The 26,129-nt window shown below is 38.2% G+C and overlaps 1 protein-coding gene across 4 annotated transcripts in view; it reads left to right on the forward strand.

Moving 5' to 3' along the window:
* The first annotated feature begins 1,272 nt into the window (after positions 1–1,272).
* Positions 1,273–26,129, forward strand: part of VIT (vitrin) — a 52,473-nt gene continuing 27,616 nt past the window's right edge. For 2 of the 4 annotated variants that reach the window (XM_039352300.1, XM_039352304.1), the window contains exons 1-5: positions 1,274–1,755; positions 22,639–22,711; positions 22,998–23,063; positions 24,759–24,915; positions 25,902–26,035. In XM_039352300.1, the coding sequence (XP_039208234.1) occupies positions 22,678–22,711; positions 22,998–23,063; positions 24,759–24,915; positions 25,902–26,035 (391 nt within the window). In that variant the 5' untranslated portion in view covers positions 1,274–1,755; positions 22,639–22,677. Of the gene's footprint in view, positions 1,756–21,606; positions 21,625–22,638; positions 22,712–22,997; positions 23,064–24,758; positions 24,916–25,901; positions 26,036–26,129 lie in introns of all 4 variants that reach the window. The other 2 variants (XM_039352301.1, XM_039352302.1) reach the window with 2 other exon arrangements.

A 26,129-nucleotide genomic window follows, 5' to 3' on the forward strand; every position in this document is an offset into this window, starting at 1 on the left:
GATAGATCTTATTTTCTGGGAAACACGGTAAAAAAGTCAGTTATGATCTTGCTGTGGTAGCTCATGTTTTGATCACCACACATCTGGATTACTGCAATGTGTTCTGTGTGACTGCCTTTGAAGACTACTCAAAAACTTGATTGTCAGTAGGTTCCTGGAAGCAGTTCAAAGTGTTGGTTTGATCTATAAAGCCCTATATGGCTTGGCACCAGAGTTCTCCACCGTTCTCCACCATCTCCTCAAATTTGACCCATCCAGGGTGTCTCTCCTGGGGAAAACTTTTAGTAATGTCCCACTTCTTGGAAATAAGGGGAGGAAGCAAGGCTTGGAGGCAATGTTTCTCATGATGTCCCTCGTCCTCTCAGAGGCAATATTGTTTCCAACTTTAACAATCTTCCAATATGGACAAACCAGGTTACTCCAGAGAGTTTTGGGATGAATTATCTGAACAGAGTTCTGCTACATGATAACTTAATTTTAACTTTATTTTACAGTGAACACTGTTTTATTTTATAATGTGCAATAAAATGTATAATATTTTAACCTCCAAGAGTCATAAGAAGTAGCAGTATATAAATTAATTAAATACGTGCCTGCATACATACATACATAAACTTGAGAAGCCTTTTCTTTTGAGAAACAAAAGTCCTTTGCATCTTCCCTCTTTGCTTTGTCTTTTATTTTATAATTATTAAATTCCAAGCAATACATAAGTCAATCAATTCAGTTTATTTTGACTGAAGATCAGAAATAATTAACAGTTCCTCCCAATAAAATAACCAATAAAATATGACCAGGATTTTTTATTGATTTTTATTTTAGAGTTTTGGAGTATTGTTTTTACTGTTTTGTGTGTTGCCCAGGATTGTTGTTACAATATAAGCATCTACACACTTTAAGTATTTTAAAATAAATGCATAAAAATAAATACATGTATATACCAAAAAATTAATTATTGTCTAAAGAGACTCTTGAGAGCATTTCACTCAATATAAATAAATAAAAACAACTAAGGGCAGTTATTTCCAGTTGTTGACCACTGCTGTGCAACATATTGCAATAATGTGAGTAACAAAAGTTTTCTTGTCCGATAGAATAAAATTAATGTAAAAGTCATCAGACCAATTTGGCACAAATGAATGACAAAGAAAAGACAAAGTTCCTCCAGCTTCTCAGAGTAAAAACACCAAAGTGGCAGCGTGTGAAAGATTAAAGCACAAATGTCAGAGCCTGTTTAGTTCATTTCTCTCAATGACATTCCTAAATGAAAGTTTTGCTAGCATTAAAATAAATGTCCTTTCCCTTTTTTAAAAACAAAACAAAACAAAAATCCATTATTCAAACCAATATCAAGTTTGTTGTGACATTGCTCACAATGAAATCCTTCTGACAAAACAGTATGATCTCACAATATATATATGTATATATATTTTAAAAAAATCCCACTAGGGGGAAAAAGTGGGAGGGAGAAGAAACTCAAAAGAGCAGCACCGAAGTCAGCAACAACATCACTTGTAATGAGCCTTTGCCTCTCATGAGAGAGAGACTATAATGTGCCTTTCTTGCTGCTGGGACTTTGCTGGGAACATCTGAGGTAAAATAGAAAAGGTGCAAAACAGAACTGTGTCTCTTGCTTGTATCTGACTCATTAGACTAAGCCTGCCTGAAGATTATGGTGCAGAAAAACTCAAGAAAAGTAACCAGGCACTCTGGTTGAAGAAAAAAGAATTTAAACAATTCCACACTTCCATCAAGGTAATATTAATTGTTTCTTTCTAATGCCATTTGAGATCAGTTTGGAGGAAAGGGTAGTGGGAGGGGGAATGGAGGGAAAGAGAAATGTATATTTGGGATGATTTAGTGGTGGAGGTTATGTCAAAGGGGAGATGCTCAAAGGAAAGAAAATGTTCTACCAAGTCTTTGCCTAATTGATGTATCCAAAGTTTGCAAACACAGATCAATGCTCTCCCAAAGTTTTGATAAATATTACCTGATGCCCTCAAGAGTAGTAAGCATCTGTGTATTTTCTTAGATATGGATTTCTCAGTTCCTCCTTGCATTTTCTCCAATAAGCAAATGTGTTATTTCAAAACTGGACAACTATTGTGACAGCTGATGCATGATCCTTATTTATTTTCTATAGGAAAACCCTCCTGAGAAACCAGTCTGTATATATGAATTGCTACCATCTCTCTTTCTTTTCCTTTCTCCCTTCCTTCCCCCACCAAAAACTTTTGTGCTGAAGGCTACAGGGTCTTTAACATTTTGAAGAGCACTAGCATTATCCAGCCTGTCACAGCAGCTCCCCTTCTCCCCGAGAGATTAGATTCCTAATAAATTTCTAAAATGTGGTTTGTGTCAGGCTAGTAGCAACATGTGCAGAGTGCTCCAAGTAAAATTTCAAAAAAAGAAATAATCTGCCTGAAGATGGTTAGCTGCTATTAGCTGCATCCTTTGAGCTACAATGAACACATTTCAGATTTGGAGAAGAAATTGGGAAAATATCTTTAGGGTGGTCTTCCTTCCTTCCTTCCTTCCTTCCTTCCCCAAATGGTAGATCAGAAATATCACCATTTATTAACATGGCAAACTGAAGCTAAAGTCACAAGGTTTTCCCCTGAAGATTCAGCAATGATAATTAATGTGTATGATACATATGTTTGTCTATGGAAGGCAAGGTGAGTTCCTGCCTTCCTTGTTAAGGCAACCCAGAGTTTATCTCAGCTTTTACAATTACATCCCAATTAGGTGAAACAAAAGATACTGAAGTCTGATTACTCAAGTTGCAAAAAAATGACTTCATCTCTTTACCCTATATCATATTTCTGAATCTGATCTGTTACTAAACTTTGAACAGATTCGTTTCTCATTTTAATTTGACAAATTGTTTGGGAAACTCAAGAATGCTGGAATAAAAAGGAACTGCATCTTTCTCTTACTGCTATCAAAATGACAATATTAGGCGAGATTGCACAGTGGTGATAACACTAAAAAAAACAGCCTTCACTGAATAATGAGGATTTGGGTTGATCTAAAGCAGAGGACCATGTCACCTGGGTTTAAATTCAGCCCATAGTTTCAATAAACATTTAGCCAATATTTATCCTGGTATTGTTTTAAAGTTCTTCAGTTTTGTTTTCATCCTCTCTTTGCCTTCCTAATTTATGTTTACATTTTATTTTTATCATGCTGTGAGTTGAAAGTTCATCACTATTACATGATGAAAAGGATTCTGTTTCCTTTGTAGGAGGTTCAAAGCAATCTTATTAGGGTTAAGTAATTTTCTGAAAGAGAGCCAATTTGGTGTAGCAGTGAAGATACCAGACTGGAAACCAGGAGAGTCTGAGTTCTATTCCTGCCTTAGGCAAAAGTCAGAGGGATAACCTTAGGCCAGTTACTCTCTCTCAGCCCTAAGAAGGAGGCAATGGCAAACCACCTCTAAAGAACCTTACTGTCAAGTGCCAGGGAAACCAGGAGACCCAGGCAGTTCAAATGGGCATAAAGATTTTTTGCAAGCTTAAAACTCTCTACAAGAATCTGAACTACTAACAGGCTAAGCAATTTGGCGGCAGATAAGGAATTCAAGGTGGGCTGGACTTAGATCTCTTTGGATGTGAAGGGACTCATGACTGATGACGTGCTTGACCCCTTCCTTAGGACTAATTCAGGCAGTTTCAAAATCTGGCTCAAAGTCACTCCCCCTTGCCCCAAAAATAAAAACACAGACCTTTCTGAAAGTTATTTCAAACTACTCAGTTTACAGTATACATCAAAGATGGACTCATGTCAATTACATTCCTATTTATCCTAACTTTAAATTTTTCAATTTAATTTTTATGAATCGAAACTTGTTACTCAGAAGTGTATTTTATACATGTTCAAAACTCACATCTGTTTGTTTATTAAAACATCACATAAAATCAATTTATTAGAATAAATTATTTTATTAAATTAATTCCACATTAGCATAAAATCATAAAAGCTTAGCCTTTGTTTGAGGATGAAATATATTCCATGATAAAATGTATATTTCACTTTCTCTATTTCACATTCTCTATGCAGACATTCTAATAGAAAATATGATGCCTGAGGTACACCTACAAATGCTTTACCTTATATCTTATTGGTAACTGACAAATTTTCATTTAATTAAACTAACGTAGCTAAGATAGTGGAGAAGATTCAGAGCTGAAATATTCATTGCTGGTAATGAGAGTATGATAATTAGCATAGTACTCAGTGGACTTCCACGTTTCTGAGAAGGAAGGAAGGAATCCCATGTTTGATCTCAGCAAAAGAGATGTTAGGAAGAAGCAGGACCATTGACTAATGGAGATCCAGGTAAATAAGAGTAGAAAGTAAGCTGCTTTGGGAATGACCAGGGAAGCTGGGCACATGAGAAAGATGATGGGAAGAGTTAAGAGACCTGGAGGAATGAGGAAATGCAAGAGAAAGAGTAGAACACTAAATAGACTTTGGGATGTCTACTTTGTGTGAGAGAGGGGGAAAGAGAAAATGCACATAAGATAAATGATTAACCCTAATGTGGGTAGAACTTGTAAACAGAAGTGTGCCTAAGATATAGGGTGGGCTTTTTTGAATAGCAATGTTGAACAGGGTACAGGTTATCCTCATTTAGTGACCACAATTGGGACCAGCAATTTGGTTGTTAAGCAAACTAGTCACTAAGTGAAACCATGACTGCGCTTATGATCTTACTTCCGCTTTTCTTTGCTTTGTTGTGAATGCAAGGATTGGTTGTAAAGTTACTTTTTTATCTCTGTCGTAACTGTGAATGGTTGCTAAATGAGGCAGACATAAAGTGAAGTCTATCTGTATGGAATTTTGGATTCAAAGAAATGGATTTGTGCTTCAGGACATGCCTGATGGCATTGAAAACCTGTTTTCTATGAAACAGATTTCTGTTTGAGTAAAAAAAAAAGTGATCTGACACATCTGGAAAGTGCCAAACTGCTGTAGGACAATATATGTTTGCTGAGATATTGGTATCAAGCCATGAAGGATTTGATATCAGGTCTGGTGGATACAAAAATTCCTGTCCATAATTTTATGCCACCCCAAAACTGAGGAATGCAATATAGGATATTATACGGATATCAAAATATATGGCAGCATTAGTATCCCTAAACAACTGCCATTAAGAATTGCTACGATTTCCTGTGGATTTAGTCTTAAGTACCACCAGTCACCTAGCAAAGTGTCAAAAACTTGATGATCAAAAAAAAGGAAAAAAGTAATAAAGTTACAGGTAGTCCTCGACTTACAACAGTTCGCTTAGTGACTGTTCGAAGTTACAATGGCACTGAAAAAAGTGCCCCCCAAGCCACAGCCGAGCAAGACAACTGCCTGCCCACCCGGCGGCGCTCTTCCTCTTGTCCGAGGTTTTCATTGTTGTGAGCATTTCTGTTGAGGATTGGCAGCGGGGGTGGGGTGGGGGGGGGTTTGGTTTTTATTTCCTTCATCTGCTGGGTGGTTGCAGCATGTTTTGATCACTTCACATGACCCTGGGACACTGTGACCATCATAAATATGAATCAGTTGCCAAGCATCTGAATGTAAAGCACAAGACCCTGGAGATGCTGCAACATTCCAGCTGATCAGCGCTTCTTCTGGGCTCAGCAGAAGCATCAGGATCAGCGCCAAGCTCCAGCTGGAGCCTGGTGCTGATCCTGGTGCTTCCGCTGAACCCTGACAGCCCTGCAGCTCCAGCCATCTTTCGTTCAGGCTTGTGCGGTGCTGCCATTGGTTCAGCTCATTCCCCTCCCCCGCTACCACTTTTCTAGGATGATCGCGTACCACCTGCCAGGTGCCAATGTACCACAGGTGGTACCCGTACCACTGGTTGAAAAGCCCTGCCCTACAGTCACCCAAGTAATCCTTAAAACCTGTCTTAGTTCTGTCTATTCATTGGCTGATTGAACCACATTTTCATTTTTAAGAAAAGTTCTTCCCAAGGTTTTAGGCAAGTAACTACGAGCTGAGTTATCATAAAACAAGAAAAGAAAGAGGTACTAATCAATAGAAATGCTAAAATGTTTAATTTCTCTATAAGAAAGCACCTGCCTTTGCAAAAAATATTTCCACTGTTACTAAAGCAGCCTAAACTTTGTCTTTGGTGAGTTCCCAATATCAACCAGAGAAAAATCCTTGTTATGTATCTTTAGTGTACTAATAAAAGCCAAAGGGAATTTTAAAAAATTGATTATGTTGCCATCAAGTCAGTGCGGATGGTTAACAACCACATAGATAGATCTCCTTCTCTAGGGTAATATTTCTCCCACTTGGGTCTTCAAGCCTTTCAATACTTATATCCATTATTTCATTAATTCGGTCCATCTATCTTGCTGCTGGTCTTCCTCTTCTCTTTCCTTCCATCTTTCCCAGCATCCTAGACTTCTCAGGGGAACTGGGTGTTTGCATAATGTGTCCAAACTATAAACATTTCAGCCAGGTCATTAGTGCCTCAAGTGAGAAGCCTGGATTGATTTGTTTTATGATTTGTTTGTTTTCTTGGCTTTCCATGGTATTCCCAGGAATCTCCTTCATCACTAAACTTTAAAAGCATCAATATTTTTTCTATCTTATTTCTTCAAAGTCCAACTTTTGTTTCCATAGGGAAAGTCATTGCCTACAAGATTTTAATCTTTGAAAATGTAGACACATCATGGCATCTGCATGATCGTTTCCAAGGGTTTCATTGCTGCTTATGGCATATTTCTTGAAAGCCATAAGTACTATAAATAAAAATAAGATACTGATGGTTAACCATAGGTCTTTTCCCCACTTGTAATTTTAATCAGTACCATAATCCTGATATCCTGCTAAGTAACAGAATTCATCCAATTCTCCCAGCCAGAATTTAATCAGCCTTCTGTCATCACTCCATATTCCAGATAAAAGGTTTTTGTTTCATCACAGCAATAAGTTGGCTAAAAGCTTTGTAACTTCATTCAAGACAGCTGAGTGAGGAGATCTTCCTTTGGGTGTTGTCACACATGAGAGAATCTCACAGAAATGGTCATTTCCCATTTCTTCTGGTCACTAATGGACATCTGCTACAGAAAAAGTCTTATGGTTTTTGTCTTCTCAATCCTCAGCTCCCAAGATCCTTGCCCTGAACCTATTTTTAATCAAACTTCACGCAAAATTAGCTATAAATATAAGTTGTGCTTTCACTTCCAGCTCACTTTTTTTTTGTCTCCTACCAACTGCATGCCAGCATAATACTTCACTGCAACACACCAGGGAAATTGGATAAAGTTGAGGAACCAAAAAGGAAGGAGACAATTATTTCCAAATGCTCTAATATAGTGGTGGTGAACTTATGGCACGCGTGCCAGAGGTGGCACTCAGTGCCCTCTCTATGGGCATGCGTGCCATCATCTCAGCCCAGCTCCCCCCATGGCCACCTCCTCCCCAACATCCCCTCCAGAGGAGAGTCACTCCCGGGCACAGCCTGTGCGTAGCAGCACAGCCGAGGACATGGCAGCTGGGCAGAAGGGACAAGAATCCACTCTCATGCCCTGACGTGTGCAGTGATGCTGCAGGGTGAGGGCAGAGGGTGTGGCCACCATGGCACTGCTGGGTCCCCTGGGCGATCTGCGGCTCGCCATGGAGGCGATGAGTGGCCCTGCGGGTGGGCAGGGGTGGAGCGGGGCAGGGCAGGTGGGGGCAGAGTGGGCGGGATGGGGCGGAGAGGGGGCCAGGGTGGAGGTGGGGACGTTTTTTGGGCACTCAGTCTCTAAAAGGTTTGCCATCACTGCTCTAATAGTTCTTGTCTGTTGAGATTCTTAATCATCCAGGTCAGTGCTTCCCAAACTTGACAATTTTAAGGCATGAGGACTTCATCTCCCAGAATTCCACAGCCAGCAATGCTTGCTGTGGTATTCTGGGAGTTGAAGTCCACATGCCTTAAAATTGTCAAGTTTGGGAAACACTGATCCAGGTCATGGTTTTCCCAAGGATGTTTTCAAAAGGCAACTGGTCTTTCTTGGGTTTTTTCCTTGAAAACATTTCTTATCCAAGAATCTTCTTCAGTTTTGACTGAATGGTGAGGAATAGAAGAATAGTACAAGGTTCCACATTCATTTGCACTTGGATTCAGGTGATCCAATTCCCAAGTGGCCTCAATGACCCACCTTCAGAGTGCCAATGACCAGATGAGTGTAAAGAATATAAATCCTTCTATTCCCCATCCCTGCTCCTTCCTTCCTTCTCAGAAATTTGGAACTCCAGAGTCCTGTGCTAGCCATCACCATCTCATTACCTTTATTTCCTAAGACCAATCAGTGGCAGAGAGCCAGCAATGAGCATTTCAGCTCTAAAGCTCTCCAACTACCTGGACATTATTTTAATTAAATGAAGATTTGTGAATCATAGGTACTGATAAGATACAAGATGTTCATAGGTATGATTCTATAGAAATGATGGTATGAACTGAAGAAGTTTCTTGGTTGAGAAGTGAGACGTTTTCAAGGAACAAACCAAGAAAGTCCAGTTGCCTTTTGAAAAGCACCTTTGAACAGACTTGTTTCTCTTCTTTATCTTCCAAGAGAAAGTTCAGCTCTCATCACCATAAAAGTACCACTAACCCTAAAAAAAATAGAATGAGCAGAGGAATAGAGGAGGATGAGATGCTGGTTTTATTTAAAGTCTTTAAAGTGTATTAAAATATGTTTTTAGGCTGTGTTCACATCTTTAATGCGCTGCATTATTTTCACTGGTAATTCTTGCTTTACCCTTTGGTAAAACATCAAATGCATAACATATTTACAAGGTGTTGTGTATATTGGATACAACCCACAATGCGGCTTGTATCCCACACAGATTCCATTGGAAAAGAATGAAGGATTTGTGGGAACTGTTGTCAGAGCATTGTGTTTTGTTTTTTTGTGTGTTTTTTTTTGCACATTGGCAAAAGCAAGCCCATGCATTCCACTGTTCTGGCTGATTTGCATCCAAGCATCAGTTAGTTTAATGAGTTACTATGGTTATGTATATATACAAACAATATTTTTGACAGTATCTCGACAGGGCCTGCAATCCTTATAACTGTAGTGTGCCCTCTTCTCTTTTGGGACCATGGTTTCCATTTGAAAAGAGCCAAAGCATGTAGGAGGTGAACTTTTGTGGAAGCTGCTGAGCTGGGGTTTTTTAACTTGGCTATCTGGCAAGTCATATTTCAGCCAGTATGCCACAAACATCTGGATGAGTGTCACTTAGCAAATGGTGTCTTTAAAGTGGAGAGATGCTATCAACAAACAAAGGTTATATCCAACAGCTTTGCCTTGGTACATTCCCTAGCTTTGATTCCTCCCAGTTCCTAAAGGATCCTTTTTCAGACTTGAAGACTACCAAAGATGAATTGATTGTCCTTTTTGCAAAAATGTGTCTTTTGTGTCATCTTGTAAACTAGAAACGTATAAGTGCTATACTGAATTTATTTGATTTAATGAATTCACTTATCACCCATGTTGTGTGTATTATGTTTGTATTTAATACCAGTGTTGCAATTCAATCCCTTGTGCTCAGCCTGAGGCCTGGTCTTCAGAGTTTAGGTGGCCCTGGTCTCCATCTTTCCATACTAATGCAAAGTCAGCTTGTAATACATCTCATCTTATCTATGATTTAATCTTGGACCAGAGGACTACCCTAGTATGTATTACCAAATTGTTTGGGCATGGACAGAGCAGTTCCCCTTTCAAAAATGTGCCCTCTAGGTCAGTGGTGGTGAACCTATGGCACGGGTGCCAGAGGCAGCACTCAGAGCCCTCTCTGTGGGCACACATGCCGTTGCCCAACCTTGCCTCCCCCCACGACCCTCTCCTCTCCAGCAGCCCCTGGGAAGGAGAGTTGCCCCTGAGCGAGGCCCACGCAGAGCAGAGCAGGCAAGGATATGGCAGCCAGGCAGCATAGACAAGACTCTGTCTTCACACCCCATCATGCACAGTTGATGCTGCAGGACACCGGCAGAGGGTGTGACCGCCATAGCACTGCTGGGCAATCTGTAGCAGGCTCTGGAGGCGGTGAGTGGCCCTGCAGGCAGGCAGGGTGGGGGATCGGGGTGGGGCAGGGGTTGGAGTGGAGGCGGGGCCAGTTTTTGGGCACTCGGTCTCTAAAAGGTTCGCCATCACTGCTCTAGGTTTTGGGAGTGGAACCAGCCATGATTATGGGCTGGGGCTGAGGGTGTTGCTGTTGTCATCCAGGAATTTCCAGTGGCTTTTTGAAGTACTGCTCTACACATAGCTGGATGTGACACCATTTTGTTCCCTGCTGCATAGTGGCTTCCCTGCCCATAATCCAAAGGTTGGATTATGAAGTTACTTAGATGGATGGTCTTGAGGGACTGCTTTCTCTGGGCCCAAAATCAGAGATGGCTTGAAATATCATGACTACAGAATAACAGAGTTGGAAAAGACCTTGGAAGTCTTCTAGTCCAACGCCCTACTCAAGCAGGAAAGCCTGTACCATTTCAGACAAATGGTTGTCCGTGGCAAATGATATACCATGGCAGCTATGGACCTGATCCAGATTATTGATGGCTTAACTACAGGGGAATCACATTCCCTGAACTTGTTTTTTTTTTTTTCTCAGTGCATGGCATCAAGAACTGGTGCTAGGGGATCTTGTCATTACCTCTTGTCAAGGATACATTACTGTATTCCCTTCTAGCTCCAGAGTTCTCTGTGGCTGACCACAGACCAGAATGCTAAATAACTGGATAGCCAGAATTATTTGACATATCAATTAGGGCCCATTAGATTATAGCTCATATTTTAGGGGATGGAAATAGTTCTGATGATAGGTCCCGTGACAAGTCCATCATTAGGCCACTCAGAATTTTAAAGAGCCTTGCAACCTTTCAGGAGTTGTCTTATGTCCCCTCACCATCAGCCTGTTTTTTTTTACCTTACCTAGTTGGTCATGCTTTGGTCAGAAAGGACAATAGTTCTGGAAATAGTTCTGATGATAGGTCCCATGACAACTCCATCACTAGGCCACTCAGAATTTTAAAGAGCCTTGCAATCTTTCAGGAGCTGTCCTATGTCCTCTCACCGTCAGCCTGGTTTTTTTTACCTTACCTAGTTGGTCATGCTTTGGTCAGAAAGGACAAGCAAATATAAATAAATAAATAAATAAACTGTCAGGAAATTGGAAATTGTGCTAGAGATTTCTTTGCTCTGCTTTTTCTATTATGTCTGGAAGCATGCAAACTGGGGCTACCCCAAACCCCTTTTCATTTGGAAATGACAGAACCTTTCTGACAAGCAAGAAATTTTTCTGACCATTGGTGCATCCTGTTGCTCATCCATTTGCTGTTCTGGAGGATCATAAAGCCCAAGGCAGGTCCTAAATGCAAGTTACTCTAGAACTGGACTCTTATCTAACTCTGCATATAAAACAAGTCTCAGCAATGCCCTCATCGTCTTTGTTCATTAATCATCTGGGAAGGTAATATATTATCAGTTGGAATTTAGCACCAAATAGTTGAACTGATAATCTTCTTTCATTTAGATTTGAAGACAAACAGAATGTCAATTTGTGATACTGAGGAAAGTTCTTCTCTCTCTCAAAAAGAGAAAAAGATGTCAAGCTTTGTGTGGACATGTAAGAACAATTCATGAAATCAGCCTCAGGATGATTTTTTAGAGGACCAGAAATTTTCACGTGCATTCCTTGCTCCCAGACTAATATATGCCTTCAGGGGAAAGTTGACATGTGCAATAGTCCCTGGGTTGTGAAACTCTCCTTATATTATAAATTTTAAGAATTAAAATTTAGTTTGTCGCCTCTTGGAAGTATTTGCCCATAGACTTGAGAAATTTAATTTGGTCTCATCCATGTGAAAATTGCAGGGAATATGTCTAAATAATATATGCTGTACTTCCAAATAAGTAGCTCAGAGTATTATTCAGGATTTGCAAGGTAAAATTCAATCTCACTTACTTTGATATATTTATGCTTTTAGGTAAGGCACTTAAATGTGTTATTTTTGCTCTATTAATTATAATTGTAGAGGCCACAACTAATTGTGGGTAGTCCTTAAGAACATGGTATGTCAGGCCATCTCACCTGCCTATTGAAGAATTTCTAAGATAACCAGAAATCATCTGTTGCTTCCTAGAATATAACTAGATGGTTCACAAGTGGGAAAAAGTTGAATATTTTCACCTTATTTACTTTTATGAAGAATATATGAAGAGAAATTCTAGACTAGAAGAAATAGATATTAAATAGATATTAAAGTTTCTGAAATATCAGGACACTCAGTTAAGCTAATGATATCTTGGATAGATGGCAGGAGAAGATTTAAGCAATCCTGTTTTAAGAGAAAGAAGAAATATCTATTGCCTGACATCTTTTTTAAACAAAACAGTTAAGGTTATATCAGCAGGCAATGCCAACTTAAGGTGGAGAAGAAACTGAAAATATAACAGACTTCATCCCCCTTGGCTCAAAATTTCACAGAGATGGTTATGAAATTAAGAAACTTTGCTACTTAGGAGAAAGACTATGACAACTCTCATCAAAATAATAACATGCAGAAACTTCACATAGAGAACAAAGATATATATTGCCATGGCTTCATTATCCCAGTTGGAATCTATTGTTTTGAAAGCTGAACAACAACAACAAAATGATGTCTCTGAATTATGAAGCTGGATAAAATCACTGAGCATAACTTGGGCTTCAAGTCAAATCACTCAACAGTTGATGAAGTAAAATCAGACAGCTTATTAGAAGGATTAATAATGATGTTAAGAACAACAGATGTATATAAAATTGAAGAAAATCAAACAGAGCCTGACAGAAACAAGTGACTAGATACAATCATTCATAACGCAAGCATTAGTTTATGTTATGAATGATAGTATAGAAATATTTTTATGGCTGTCATGATGCAGATATTACTACATTACCCTCAATGATGAGGCAACATAGAGGTTTGCTGATCTAAAAATGATGAAGTTGACAAACCAATAATTGCCCTTGTTATCCACCAACCAGTTTATGAATATCCCATGTACAGAGGTCACTATTGATATCACCAGACCAATTTTAGTTTTAGAAATTGGATTTAAAGCTCTAACTGGGAAACTATCTATCTACAACTATTTTGTAAAGCACATAATAAATTCTGCTCTTCTCTTTTCCTCTATAATTCTAGTCTACATTCGTGGTAATTAAAACACAACAACAAATGCTGGCCAAGCATTAATTTTAATGTAAAAAACCCCACTCTGAATATGTGCATTTTCTCATTGTAAACTCACTTAAATTCTTAAAAATAGCAAGCACAGTTTTTAAATGTAAAAATTATAAATGAGGCTTTTTAATCAAGCCCTTATCTGGATAGCTAATGCCCCCTTACTTTTAAATATTTTTAAGAATAGAAAAGTATGCTAGAATAGCCCTAAATAAGCTTGGGAGGCCTATTTTGGTTTATGGACACATCAACATCACCTACTTAGCCTGACGTTCCTTGGCCTCAGTTCCAAAAATCCAATCCAGAGGTATCACTGAGACAGGAAAGGAAGATAAAATTTTCTGTCCATGCACTCTTTTGTAAAAGAGTTGATGAAACAAAAGAAACAAAAGCCTTCAAAATAGCAAAGAAGAGATGTATAAAACAGATCATTAATTCTTTAAATTTTAAAGTCCAAGGATTTCACATTTTAAATACTTGCCAGCCTATGTGAAATGATTTGAGTTTTACATTTAATTCCATCAAGTGTAATACTTCCATCATCTCTTACCCTTTACTATTTACCCTTACCACCATTATATGTGAAATGAGGTGAGCAAAAGATAATAAACTACATATTGTTTTACTACATTTTGGGTAGGAAATTTAGCAGACTTTGAGAAGCTGAAGAGAAGCTTCATCTCTCCCACAATCATAAAAACACAAAGAAACTGGAAACACAAATTTTCCACAGGGTAAAGCTTCATGATGACAATCCTCTAGGAATTGATCAGCAGCTCTTTAAAAGCTCCTCAAAGAATGTATAAATTTTCTCCACTGCTGTTAAGTTGTGGCAGGAACTATAAGCAGTATTTAAAGGAGATTCACCAAAACAGAATCCAAAGAGATCAGGTGGGGAACGATTGCTTCAACAAAGATCTCTTAGCAAGACCTTTTCCTTTATACTTATTTATCTACTCAGACATTAAAAAAACACTGAAATAAGCGAATTTTACTTCTTATTATGCAGATCTATACTGAATATTAATGGTAAACATAAGATGCAATTGGCCTAGAGGGGCAGGACCTGACTTAATTTGCTACTGATCAGTTGGGTGCAGTTGTATCTTAATCACTAACTTTATTATCGTGGCCAATCAACAGCCTGATTTTTAAAGCCACTCATGCTGGTCATTCCTAGAGTATTCTGCATTCATTCCTTATTTCATGGTTCATGATAAATATAGCTTGCCACTCAATCTGAATCACAAAGAACAGTTTCTAAAAGGTGTTGTTTGCTATGAACCCAGAATTGGAAACCACAGGTTAAAATAGGTTTCCAGTTGTGGCTCAGAGACAAACTGAAGACTTACGTAACCATCGCTTACCTAATTTGGATGGACTATATTTATCATGATGTAGGAAGTGGAGAAGTGAATCAGGTCATGCAAAGGATAACAAGATGCCTCTACAGATAAACCATGTTTCATCTTGGTATACAAACTATCTGTTGTCATGTCCTGAGACTTTTACTATGTGGGAAACATAAAGACAAGGAAAAAATATTTTATGACTCTGAAAATAAAGATGAACAAATAAAGATTTTAATCAGAATTCAAACTTAATTCACTTGATTCTGTTTAGTGAAGTAATTGATGGGATCCAATATTTAGCAGCCAGATTAAGAGCTAATAACATTTTGGCCCTATATAGAAATAATGGTGATTTCAGGTGGAAACTGAAATCCATCAGTTTCAAGTGGAAATCTGAAATCTGAACATTCAGTGTTTCGTCTGGTAGAAATTCAGCAGTGGAAGATAGAATGGAAAGCTACACATTGACGGGTGTTGAGAAGAGGGCTGTTGTCATCTGAGAATCTCCAGTGGCAGTACTGCTCTACAGCTCTACACATAGCTGAATAGAAGAGCATTTTGTTCCCTGCTGCATAGTGATTTCCCACTATTCAGTGATGAATGAAGGATGGCAAGGTGGCAAAAATTTTGCCACATCCAACTGTAAGTCCTTTTCTTTAATGGTAGATCAACTGTTGGTAAAACATCTATCATCCAGGATTTAATCCTGAATACAAATGCTGATCTGACCTGTATCATAGAAACCTACAGAAGATAAGGAAATTCATCTCTCTTAGCTTTAACTATGGTACTAGGCTACTCTATGATACAACAGATTAGCCTTGGTAGGCAGAAATACATATTGACCATGAATTATAGAAAATGCATTTCATTCTGTTCTATTTTTCATATAATACCATGCCCTTCTGAAGAAGGTCAATAGACCTGGGTTGCAAACAACTTAACCAAAACAAAGATAGTTTGGGAAAAATCTTTCCTGTCATGTAGTGATCATCTGGATTTTGCAGGTCAAATCTGATAGCCCTAAACTGAATCTATGCCATTGACCTATCATACCCTAGCAACAGGACTGCATCAGGTTTTCTATACTGTTCAATAGCTACATGGGTCTGCTGGGGAAGACCATCAGAGTTTGGGAATGGAAGATAACATCAAATAATTTCCAGATCTAGTGTTCCTTACCAGCCACTAGTTTATAATGAACTATACGAAGGAGAACAAGCAGAACTTAATATTTACCAGGCTGGTAAATAAGAAATTAGACTTAAGAGTAAACTATGGGGTTGTGCTCTTTCTGAAATAAGAGGCTTGCAGTCTGGGAATACTTTCTGAATCTGAGTGCCACTGGACTCACAGATAGCATCAGGCATCAGGATTCCCTTTGCACAATTACACCTAACTTATTACATTTGCACCCTTTCTTGGGGCCAGTCAGATTTGGTAACATTTATCCAAACCTATCTTTGAAAAATGTATGGATGGTGCAATGGATTAAAAAACAGGGAACTTAAGCTGCTAGCCAGTACAAAGAACAAGAATAATATATTGCCCATATTATTATTGTTCTGTTTTAGAATCAGAGACATCGAAGCAAGGCAGGAGTAACAAAACAACAACTTGTTTATTGAGATCACAAACAGAACAGAACAGCAAACAAAATGGTGCTGGCCCTTTTATACTCCCTTTGCAGGGACAGCATCAGCCTATCAATGCAAGACTAGTCTCCCACCTTGCACATGCTCACAAGGCTGGAGACAGCCTGTCTGGTCCTGAGCAACCACATGGTCTGCCGGGGCCTTCTGCAGCTTCCTGAGCCTGCTGAGTCATTCAGCAGGTCCAGGACATAACAATTATGCATTGGTATTTAGGCCTAACATTCTTAAGGCCTGAGATGGCTCACCTTTTTTTATTACAAAATCATCTGGCTGGCTAAATCTGCAGAGAAGCCCTTTTGATTATGCCCCTTCAATCAGAAGTTTCTTTTCTGGCTTATGGGAAATAACTTTCTGCTACATTGTTCTAGGCTGTGGAACACATGCCCTTAGAATTTATTCATTCTACTTTTATACTGCTTTCTCGTAAGATTCAGGGTGGTATACAATACATCATCAGTCCCGCAACCTAAAACTAAATGGCGTGCATAACTCATGGAATATTGCTAAAAGACATCCAATGAAAAATACTTGGAAATAAATGACTTTTGAAAAGTATGCTTTTTACTGTCTTCAGAAATGCAAGAAGTGTAGGACTGTGTGTATCATTTCAGCAAGGTCTTCCATAGGGTTGGGGCAACCAGGGAAAGGGGCTATCTTTGGGTCCCGATCTAACTTCCCATTGGGGTGAGGTACTGAGGACCCATCCTAGAAGGTCACATAGGATGGAGAGAAAAGAATCCTTCTGAATAAGGTAATCCTGGAAGCTTGGTGGAATTGGATTGCCCCCTTATCATTTCAGTGTTTAAAAAATGTTTATAAACACATGTCTCTTTCCCCATCATTTGCTCCCTGTTTTATTGTTTTAGTCTGCTTTGTTTCTAAACTTTGCTAGACATCCTTGAGATCTTGCCAAAGTAAAATGGCGGTAAATCAAAGCAATGCATTTCTTTGTTCTGTTTTATCAAATTAAGAGAGGGAGGGAGGGAGGGAGAGAGAGAGAGAGAGAGAGAGAGAGAGAGAGAGAGAGAGAGAGAGAGAGAGGACTCCATTGAATCTTCATTGCCTGGATAAAAAAAATTTTTAGAGAGGCCTCTAACAGTAAGGTGACCAACTTTTTTACAATGAAAAGGAGGACACAAATAAATTGAAGAAAAAATATCGTAAATAAAAGAAACATTTTATTCATTGCAACAATAATACAGAATACACTATAATATGATAAATGCATAATAAAAAACATTTGTAACAATAACATTTTATATTGTAATTATGCTTACATGCCGCGCCCTCGCCCACAGCCGCCCCGCCAGCACTGCTGCTCTACCATGTAGAGCGGGCCCTGCGGCTCCCAAAGCACCAGCTGCACCGGCTCCGGCCTCAGGGGACAGCCCGCCATCGACACACCCGCCTGCAGCCACCCCGCTAGCACCACCGCCCACCCTGCACAGCCCCGTGTAGAGCAGGCCCCATGGCTCCCACAGCACAGGGGCAGCTAGCCACTACCGCCCCTCATACCCCTGCCCGCAGCAGCCCCTGCCTCTTGCGCCCGCAACCATTATTGCCCTAGCAGGGCTGAAGATCAAGAGAAAGTTACCGTGGTGCCGCTGCTCCAGTTTCCTCCAGGTATCTTCGGGACTAACTAGGAGATGGTGTAGTTGGGTAGCAGGGAGGGGTGCAAAGTTCCTGCCAATTCGTTTTCGCTGCAGACAACTTACATGTGCAAAGTTTGCCGGCTGGGTGTTTTGGTGCACTTAGCAGCAATTCCTATTGGCTTTCAAAAGCCAATAGGGGGAATAGCTCAGCTCATGCAAAAGTTGAAAAAAAAACATCAAAAAAAGATGTTGGAACACCATTCTGAACGTTCTATAAGAAAAAAAAAGTCCTGCAGATTAGTCTTCAAATATCGAAAAGGAGGAAATGTAGGAGGACACTTTTCGAGGAAGGACAGAACTCACAAAAGGAGGACTGTCCTCTCTAAAGGATGATGGTTGGTCACCTTATTACTAACAGCAATATAGGTATTTAAATTAAGATTGAATTAACTGGGGAGGGGAGGCGAGAGTTATGATCTTTCAAATAGCAGGCACTTCTAGCATACACATTTCAGTGGAACAGTAGGGATAAAGTGGAACAATTCAAATGCTGTATTTTCTATGTAGTGTTGTCCGCACCATTGCGGTCTTCTTGAATGCAACATACAAGTGAAGGTCCACAAGGATTTGAGGAAATTCCTCCTTTATTCTATGTATATAAAGTGCCGATATTTATTAAAAGGATGACAGGATTTAAGACAGGCCTGATAGCTTGGAATTCCCAGGTCCACTTCTGTATCACCCATGTGCAACATACATAGATCATACCTCTGTCAGGTATGATCTATGGATGGTTGCTTTTGTTTCATAGGCAGATCATCTGGTCAAAAGTAGGCCACTTTATCTTTAGTTCATCAGTGAAATCCTGTATATAATAGTATAGTGTAATAATTAATCACTCCTCAATTTATTTTTAAAACATCATAAACCCGTTAATGTTTGCTATGCTCTTACTTCAGTAAATATGTCAGCAACCTGTTGAGACGGTTGAAATAAAAAGAAGCTGTATGCGAGCTGATTTCTACAGAAGATTAGTGGTATGAAACCATTTAGATTGGCCAGGTTAATCCCATAATGGCACATCATGAAGAATTTCTGTTTGCCTGTATAATCCACAAGCGGAATCAAGCACTGAAAACCGGCATTTCTAAAATGTTCATGAGGACTATGATTAAGCAATTTATTGATAGAAGCTCTTTAATTCTGCAGCTCCATCAAAGAGAATAACAAAAGTCAGTCTGCAAATAATGCTATGCTTTAAATGGATGGGGTTTTTTAGTGAAAAGAGTTATTTTCTTCAAATGCTCTTCAAAAGACACTTCCCAATCTTATTTTAGGAAAGAAAAAGAAAGACTGTGTATATGTATACCATGCTGGAAGGTAAATAACTACTATTTAAAATGACAGTCGTTCTAGGTTCTAAGGGAATTTCACATGAGAGGATTTAGGGGTATCTGATTATTTGAATCTCTATGGTCTCGCACAATCTACATCTGCCTTCATTTACGCCTTCCAGTTATTTTTAGGACTAAAACTACAACTCTCAGTATCTCATTGGTCAAGCTGCTTGGTAAGTTGAGAATTTAAGTTCCCTTTAAGGGTATCTGTTTGGGGAAGGTCATTCTAAAATTTAGGAATTACTGAAATAGTTAAACTAATCTGCACAGAGGTGCTGTGATCTTTGAATTTCTAGAAGTATCTATTTTACTTGGAATGTGAGACATGAATACCATGTAAGAACGTAACAGTTTATTTATCATATAAGAGAAAACAAAATAGAAAATAGAATCCTAGCTGGCATTCTTTCTTCCACAGCTGTTTAATTCCAACCGCAGTACCGCCCTCTTTCAAAAAAGAGTTCATGACCGGCTCCAAACATATATTATAGTTATAATATGTTGACATCTCAAAAGAACTGGCAGACATAATCATGCATAAAGCAGAAAGATGCATGCTAATAAAATCCTAGTGAGACCACACCTGAAGTACTGTAACCAGTTTTGGTCACCATATCACAAAAAAAGATGTTGAGACCTTGGAAAAAGTTCAGAGAAGAGCAACCAAGATGATCCGAGCCTGGAGATTAAAACATAAGAAGAACGGCTGCAGGACTTGGGTTTGGCTAGTCTAAAGAAAAGAAGAAACAGGGGTGACATGAGAGCGTCATTCCAGTATTTGAGGGGCTGCCACAAAGAAGAGGGGGGTCAAATTATTCTCCAAAGCACCAGAGGGCAGGACAAGAAACAATGGTCGGAAACTGAGCAAAGAGAGAAGCAACCTGAAATTAAGGAGAAACTTCCTAACAATGAGGACAATTAACCAGTGGAACAGCTTACCCTCAGAAATTGTGGGTGCTCCATCACTGGAGGTTTTTAAGCAGAGACTGGACAGTCACTTGTCTGAGATGGTATAGGTTCTCCTGCTTGAGCAGGGGGCTGGACTAGAAGACTTCCAAGGTCTATTCCAGCTCTATTCTATTCATTCTAATTAACATTATTTATATCCGTATAACTTTTAAAATTATTTAGACACAATATTAATGAATAAAATGCATTTAGTTACAATTTGAAGATAAAATCTAGACCAAAATATGTAAGATAGACTTGAGATCTTTTATTTCTTCATTTCTTTACTTATCTCTTAAACAAATTTCGTTACTACCCATCTGTCAGAGTGAACTCTTGTTGGCAAACAAAATAAAAACACAATACAATAAATACGCTACTTAAAATAATAAACAGTAAACAATATTGAGGTCCCAATAAAACCTATGTTCATCCACCAATCAAATGAATCCACCAGAATCTATATCAACAATCTATATGCAAATTTATAGAATCATAGGGCTGGGAGGGACCTTGGAGGTCTTCTAGTCCTAACCCATGTCCAAGGCAGGAGTCTACTAACAGGTCTCCCCCATGTCTTCTTTTCATTAGGCTAAGCATAACTAGTTCTCTTAGTTGTTCAGCATATAATTTAGCCTCGAGTTATTCAAGCAGACTTAATTAATAAAGCATCAACACTGTGAAGACATCAGCATCTCTCTTCATCCCATCATGGCATCCCTATAGGTTATGCTTGCATGTCACCCAGTCATAATCTAGCCTGCAAAAATCAGACGAACCACTAGATGGTGGCAAAGAGACGCTGAAAACACTCTTGGCCACCATCTTGTGATTTCATTGGGTCATATACAGTAGCCTTAATATAATCTGATTTGTTTGACTTTCGTGTGTTGTACACAGCCCATCAGTTGTAACTTACTCTGCTAACTTAGATGCTATCTTTTCCAAATCCTATCTTCTGGCATGCTTAACTGGTCCCTGATATCTTAAAGAAATATCATGTTTTCAAAAACAAAGTGGAAGGTAAGTGAAGGATAGAGCAAAAATGAAGAGGTGGAGAGACGTTTTGTTCAAAGCAGGCATGGGATCTAGGTAGAGACCAGTCAGCTGATTAACATTCCAGACCATTTTTCCCAGTCTATAAGATATCCAGCTGACTTTATTTTACACTCAGATCTGTTTCTTCTTCCTTGCCCTGGTTTTTAATAATTTCTCTCCCCCTTCCCTCTTCTATCTCTATATTTTTCTCCTACCTATCTTTTTATAATCTTTTCCCCCAATTGTCTTCTTTTCTTTTTGGTCTCTTAACCTCCTTTTTTTTTGGAAAATATGAACTTCCTTTACACTGTTCAGCAAAAAGTTTCTATATCGTTGTCTGACTTTGACCATTAAATATATGCTTGTTCCTTGTTTTTCTCTTGCTTTTTACTTCAGTATCCTACACAGGACTGGGTAAGTACAGTTGGTTCCATTGAAAAGTACTCTGATCCAAAGATTGTAATACATAGATTAGCAAAAAGTAAACTTAAATACTTGCATAAAACTAGTCTATTTTGTTGGATTATTGGGGCCAAAGAGTGACATGGTATTTCCAAAATCTCCTTGCACTGTGATAAGCAAGTACATATGAACAAGCCTGGCTAAAAATGATGTGGAAATGAGGTCCAGTTTATTTAAATGACATTAGTTGAGTCAGGAAGTCATAGGAATTAAGAGGCAAACAGTTTTTATAAAGTATAATTATGAAGGTAGTGGACAGGACCTGAAAGAGCCTACTCTTAACCCTGAAAAGCCACTAAGTAACTCCTCAGATCAATCAGCTGTTGAGGCAAATGGAAGGAAAGAACATTATGTATACTGGTTTGAGAACATAATATACATTGGCTTTGTTTGTTTTCAGGAAAGATGGGATAAAACTTGGGCTACAATTCCTGAGGCCCCTGGCAGAAGCAGATTATCTAGATGTGTTTCAGTCAAAGTTCAGGCTGGGATTAAATATGAGATAGTGTTAGTAGTTCTGGGTGCCATCCATTAAAGTGTCATCTTACAGGACCTAGGTCATGGTTCCTGTCTGTGGAATGATTTGAAATGTTTCTACCCTTTGACTTTTGGTAAACTTCCTAAGATCTCATTGTTCTTCTAGGTTCTGAACTAGGATAGGCAATGGCTGCTTGGCTTTAAGGCAGGGGTCTTCAAAGTTGGCCCTTTTATGACTTGTGGACTTCAACTCCCAGAATTCCTCAGCCAGGGCTGGCTGAGGAATTCTGGGAGTTGAAGTCCACAAGTCATAAAAGCCAAGTTTGAAGACCCCTGCTTTAGGGGTTTGTTTTCTAATCAGCTGTCTTTTTCTCCTCAATATTTTTTTTAATCCGTAAGACCCCCTGATTTGCTATGCAATTGGGTAAGCTCAAAACTAAAACAAACAAACAAATAAAATTATAAAAATACTGGATTTCTATTTTACAGTGAACTCTATTAGAATTCTAAGGCCCAGTTTCTCTCAGCATGAAGAGAATAACTGCAATTGCACTGGTCTTTGGTAAGTGCTCAAATGCATCCTATTTTTTTTAATCTCTGCTTTATTTATTACCCCACAGTTTTAGATAAGATTAAATCAATGTGCTCAGTACGTGCAGATAAATAAAAAAATCTTTGAAAATTTGTAATTAAAGTAGTAAGACCAGAAAATGTGAAAATCAAACATAAAAAAACTGAGACAATGATAACATTAATAGAAAATCTTATTATTTCACTTAGATATTTTTTAATTTCATGGGAGAGAGTATTGTTGTACATTTTCTTTACGCTTGTCTATTGTATCATAGTTTTGCTGCTGACTTGTATATATGCTACTAAAGAAACTACAAAGAGGAACAGGAAATCTAAACAATGTAAGTAGACAAAACTTGATGTAAATGGTTGATTCCTATAATTTCAATTTAAACTCTCCTTCATATATTTTGAGAAAGTTATTGGAAAACTGGCTCCAAGAATTCTGTACAAATGATGTAGCCTCCAATATCTTCCCTTAAAAATAATCATAATTCTCGGCTAAACTATTCCCACTTAAAATGTTTCGCACCCCAGACGGTTGCATGCTACATTTGTTTCTAATGCATCATTTATTCTGAAATTCTTTTGGTGTGCCAGATGCTTCTTGTTGTTCCCTTCAGAATAAACAATATTATTTCAGGTTCAGGAAAGATGTAATAATTGTGAGCAAACCAAAGACACACAGCAAGATGGGGCTGGCCAAATCTAACCAAATTTAATTTACAACAGCACTATTCTCTGCAGGTAATCCTCAGGCTATGATTATAATTGGGACCAGAGTCCTGGTCACTAAGCAATTCATTTGTTAAGCTAGTCATCATGTGACTGAACCCAATTTTACAACCACTTTTATTGCAGTTGTTAAGCAACTGAATCACAGTGGTTGTTAAACAAATCCGACTTCCCCAATTGCTTGCTGGAAAATTTATTGGAACCACAAAGGCTTACAACCCACTTTACTATTTCTTTATTTTACTTATCCTTGGTAGAATAAAGCCATCACTGATACAGTGAATATTCAAGGGTCCATCTATTAACAATTATGGCATATAGAAAATTTCAGTTTGTATGTGAGAGTTGTACATGACAAAGAGCATAAATTAATGAATAAAATGAAAGAAGAAAGAAAAACAGGTGCTAAGAGAAGGAAGATGGAAGAAATGAAAGTGGCCTGTTCTTGTGCAATGAAGTTGATAAATATATGCAAAAACTGATGGTTTAATTAAGAAGCAATGCTAGGCTGGAAATAAAGCCAAATGTAGGAAATGGAATGTTATTTCTGCCAACTCCTAAACTATCAACACATCTGAAAGAGGAGAGGGTAAAAATCACCTAAACTTTTCTTATCTTTATAAATATCAACATTAAAAAGACCATAAATTACATAGGCTAATTTATATGTCAAATGTCTCTAAATAGTTTACAGGCAGTTACTCAACATTCCTATTTGGAATGATGGAGATAGAACTTACCATCTTGGGCATATAATGATGCAGTCGTAATGCAATGATAAAACATATGCTCTGCATATAAAAAATCAGAGGGCTCCTTGGTGCTATCTGAGCTTGCTTGTTTTCTTGCAAACATTTCATTACCCTAACTAGGTAGGATCATCAGGGCTAATAAGGAGTGCTGTTTGCTGTCAGTTTATATTCTGGTGTCTTGCCTGTCTGTGTGGGTGAAGGCAGACTTAGGAATTCTTTGGTTGGGCTGTTTACTAATGACTCTTGTTCAAATATTATTCTTTTGATGTGAAATCAGCAATATGAATGTGACTATTACCTTATTCCACTGAATATTAAACAATTTGGCACTGGGATGCAAAAGAGAAAACTCGTAGGAGACACCCTGCGATTGAGAGTTTTATTAATTTTCATTTTTAAGGATTAAGGAGTCAATGCTGAATATTTGAGTATTAAAAATCGGCATAAAAGCTCACAAATAATAGAGCCAACTCCTAGCATTTCTTTGTTTTCTGCAAAGCTTTTGTGGCAGATTATACTAAGCATAACATTCAGCTTCTATCTTCACAGCTGTTCCACAGATTGAGTGTGCCATCAAAGCTGCAAAGATCATCAACCCAGAATTTATTGCTAAGTGTCCCTTGGGATGTCAGGATGTTAAATATCGGGTCTATGGCACTGATATTTATGCCTCTTTTTCCAGTGTTTGTGCTGCTGCTATTCACAGGTTGGCAGAACTGATCTTTAATTGAAAATAGCATACAAAATCAAAAAGAAAGATAACATGATCAATACTACCGGTAGCAATAAAGGTAAAAATCAGAACAGGTTGTTATTTTTTCCTCATCAAAAATTTTGTATAACTCTTAAAAGATAAAAAAAATAAGATTAAGAAGTAAAAAGTAGTTTATATAGTCAAATCTATGTAAACAATGATTATGAGTAGAGTTCAGGTTAGTGTATCTTAATGTATATTTAGAGGATGGAAAAGTAGATCTTCTTTAATTCCACTTAATGAGCAAAAGGGAATCTTTGGCAAAATGTTTTAAAGGGTATGGATTTATGAGGAAAATAAACAACTGTAGATTTGAGAAAATTGTGGAGATAAAAATAGATTGATGATATTTGCATTAATTTATACTGGGAAATGGTATTAGATCCTTCCCTCTGGTACATGATTAACCATGAAATGCCAAGGTAGAACCATTTTTTTACACATTAGGCTTACCTTATCTAAATGTCTACTAATACTTAGAACAGAGAATTTTATTTTGATATATTCTGACAATAGAATTATTCTTAGCCTTAGAATTATCAAGTACTTTGTCAAATGGATTCAGGATTGCATAGAGGAGTTAATATTTTAATACTCAAGATTTTCTGAGATTTAAGGTACCAGCACTATTTTTTTCCCCAAGGTGTTGACCATTTCAACCTTTATTTTTAAAAATAATTAATATTGGAATCATGTGGAGGCTGTCTGAAAAATCATATATGCTATGGCATGTAGAACACCATGATGCCACTCGCTGATTTCAGTGAAGACCTATAGAAGCTTTTGAAGATGACATAATGTTCCCCATAAAGGAAAGGGCTAGAATCAGCTGTTCCAAATGGACTGAATTTATATGTATTGAGCTTGCAATTCAGTGATCACACAGAGCTCTGGTAAGCTAACCATGTACTTATGACATTAATATGTTACTTTTACAGTGGAATTATTGACAACTCTGGAGGAAAAGTCTTAGTTCAAAAAGTTGCTGGTCAATCTGGGTACAAGGGTAGTTTTTCCAATGGAATCCGCTCACTTTCATTACCACGATGGAGGGAATCCTTCATACTTTCAGGTGAATTTCCTCCTTCCTTTCCTCTTCCCCTTTGCAGGGAGTTGGACTAGAAGATCTCCAAGATCCCTTCCAACTCTGTTATTCTGTAGTCATA

This window comes from Crotalus tigris, unplaced genomic scaffold (genome assembly GCF_016545835.1).
Source record: "Crotalus tigris isolate CLP2741 ecotype Arizona unplaced genomic scaffold, ASM1654583v1 scf7180000018420.1175843, whole genome shotgun sequence".
In the NCBI taxonomy this organism is placed as follows: Eukaryota; Metazoa; Chordata; class Lepidosauria; order Squamata; family Viperidae; genus Crotalus; species Crotalus tigris.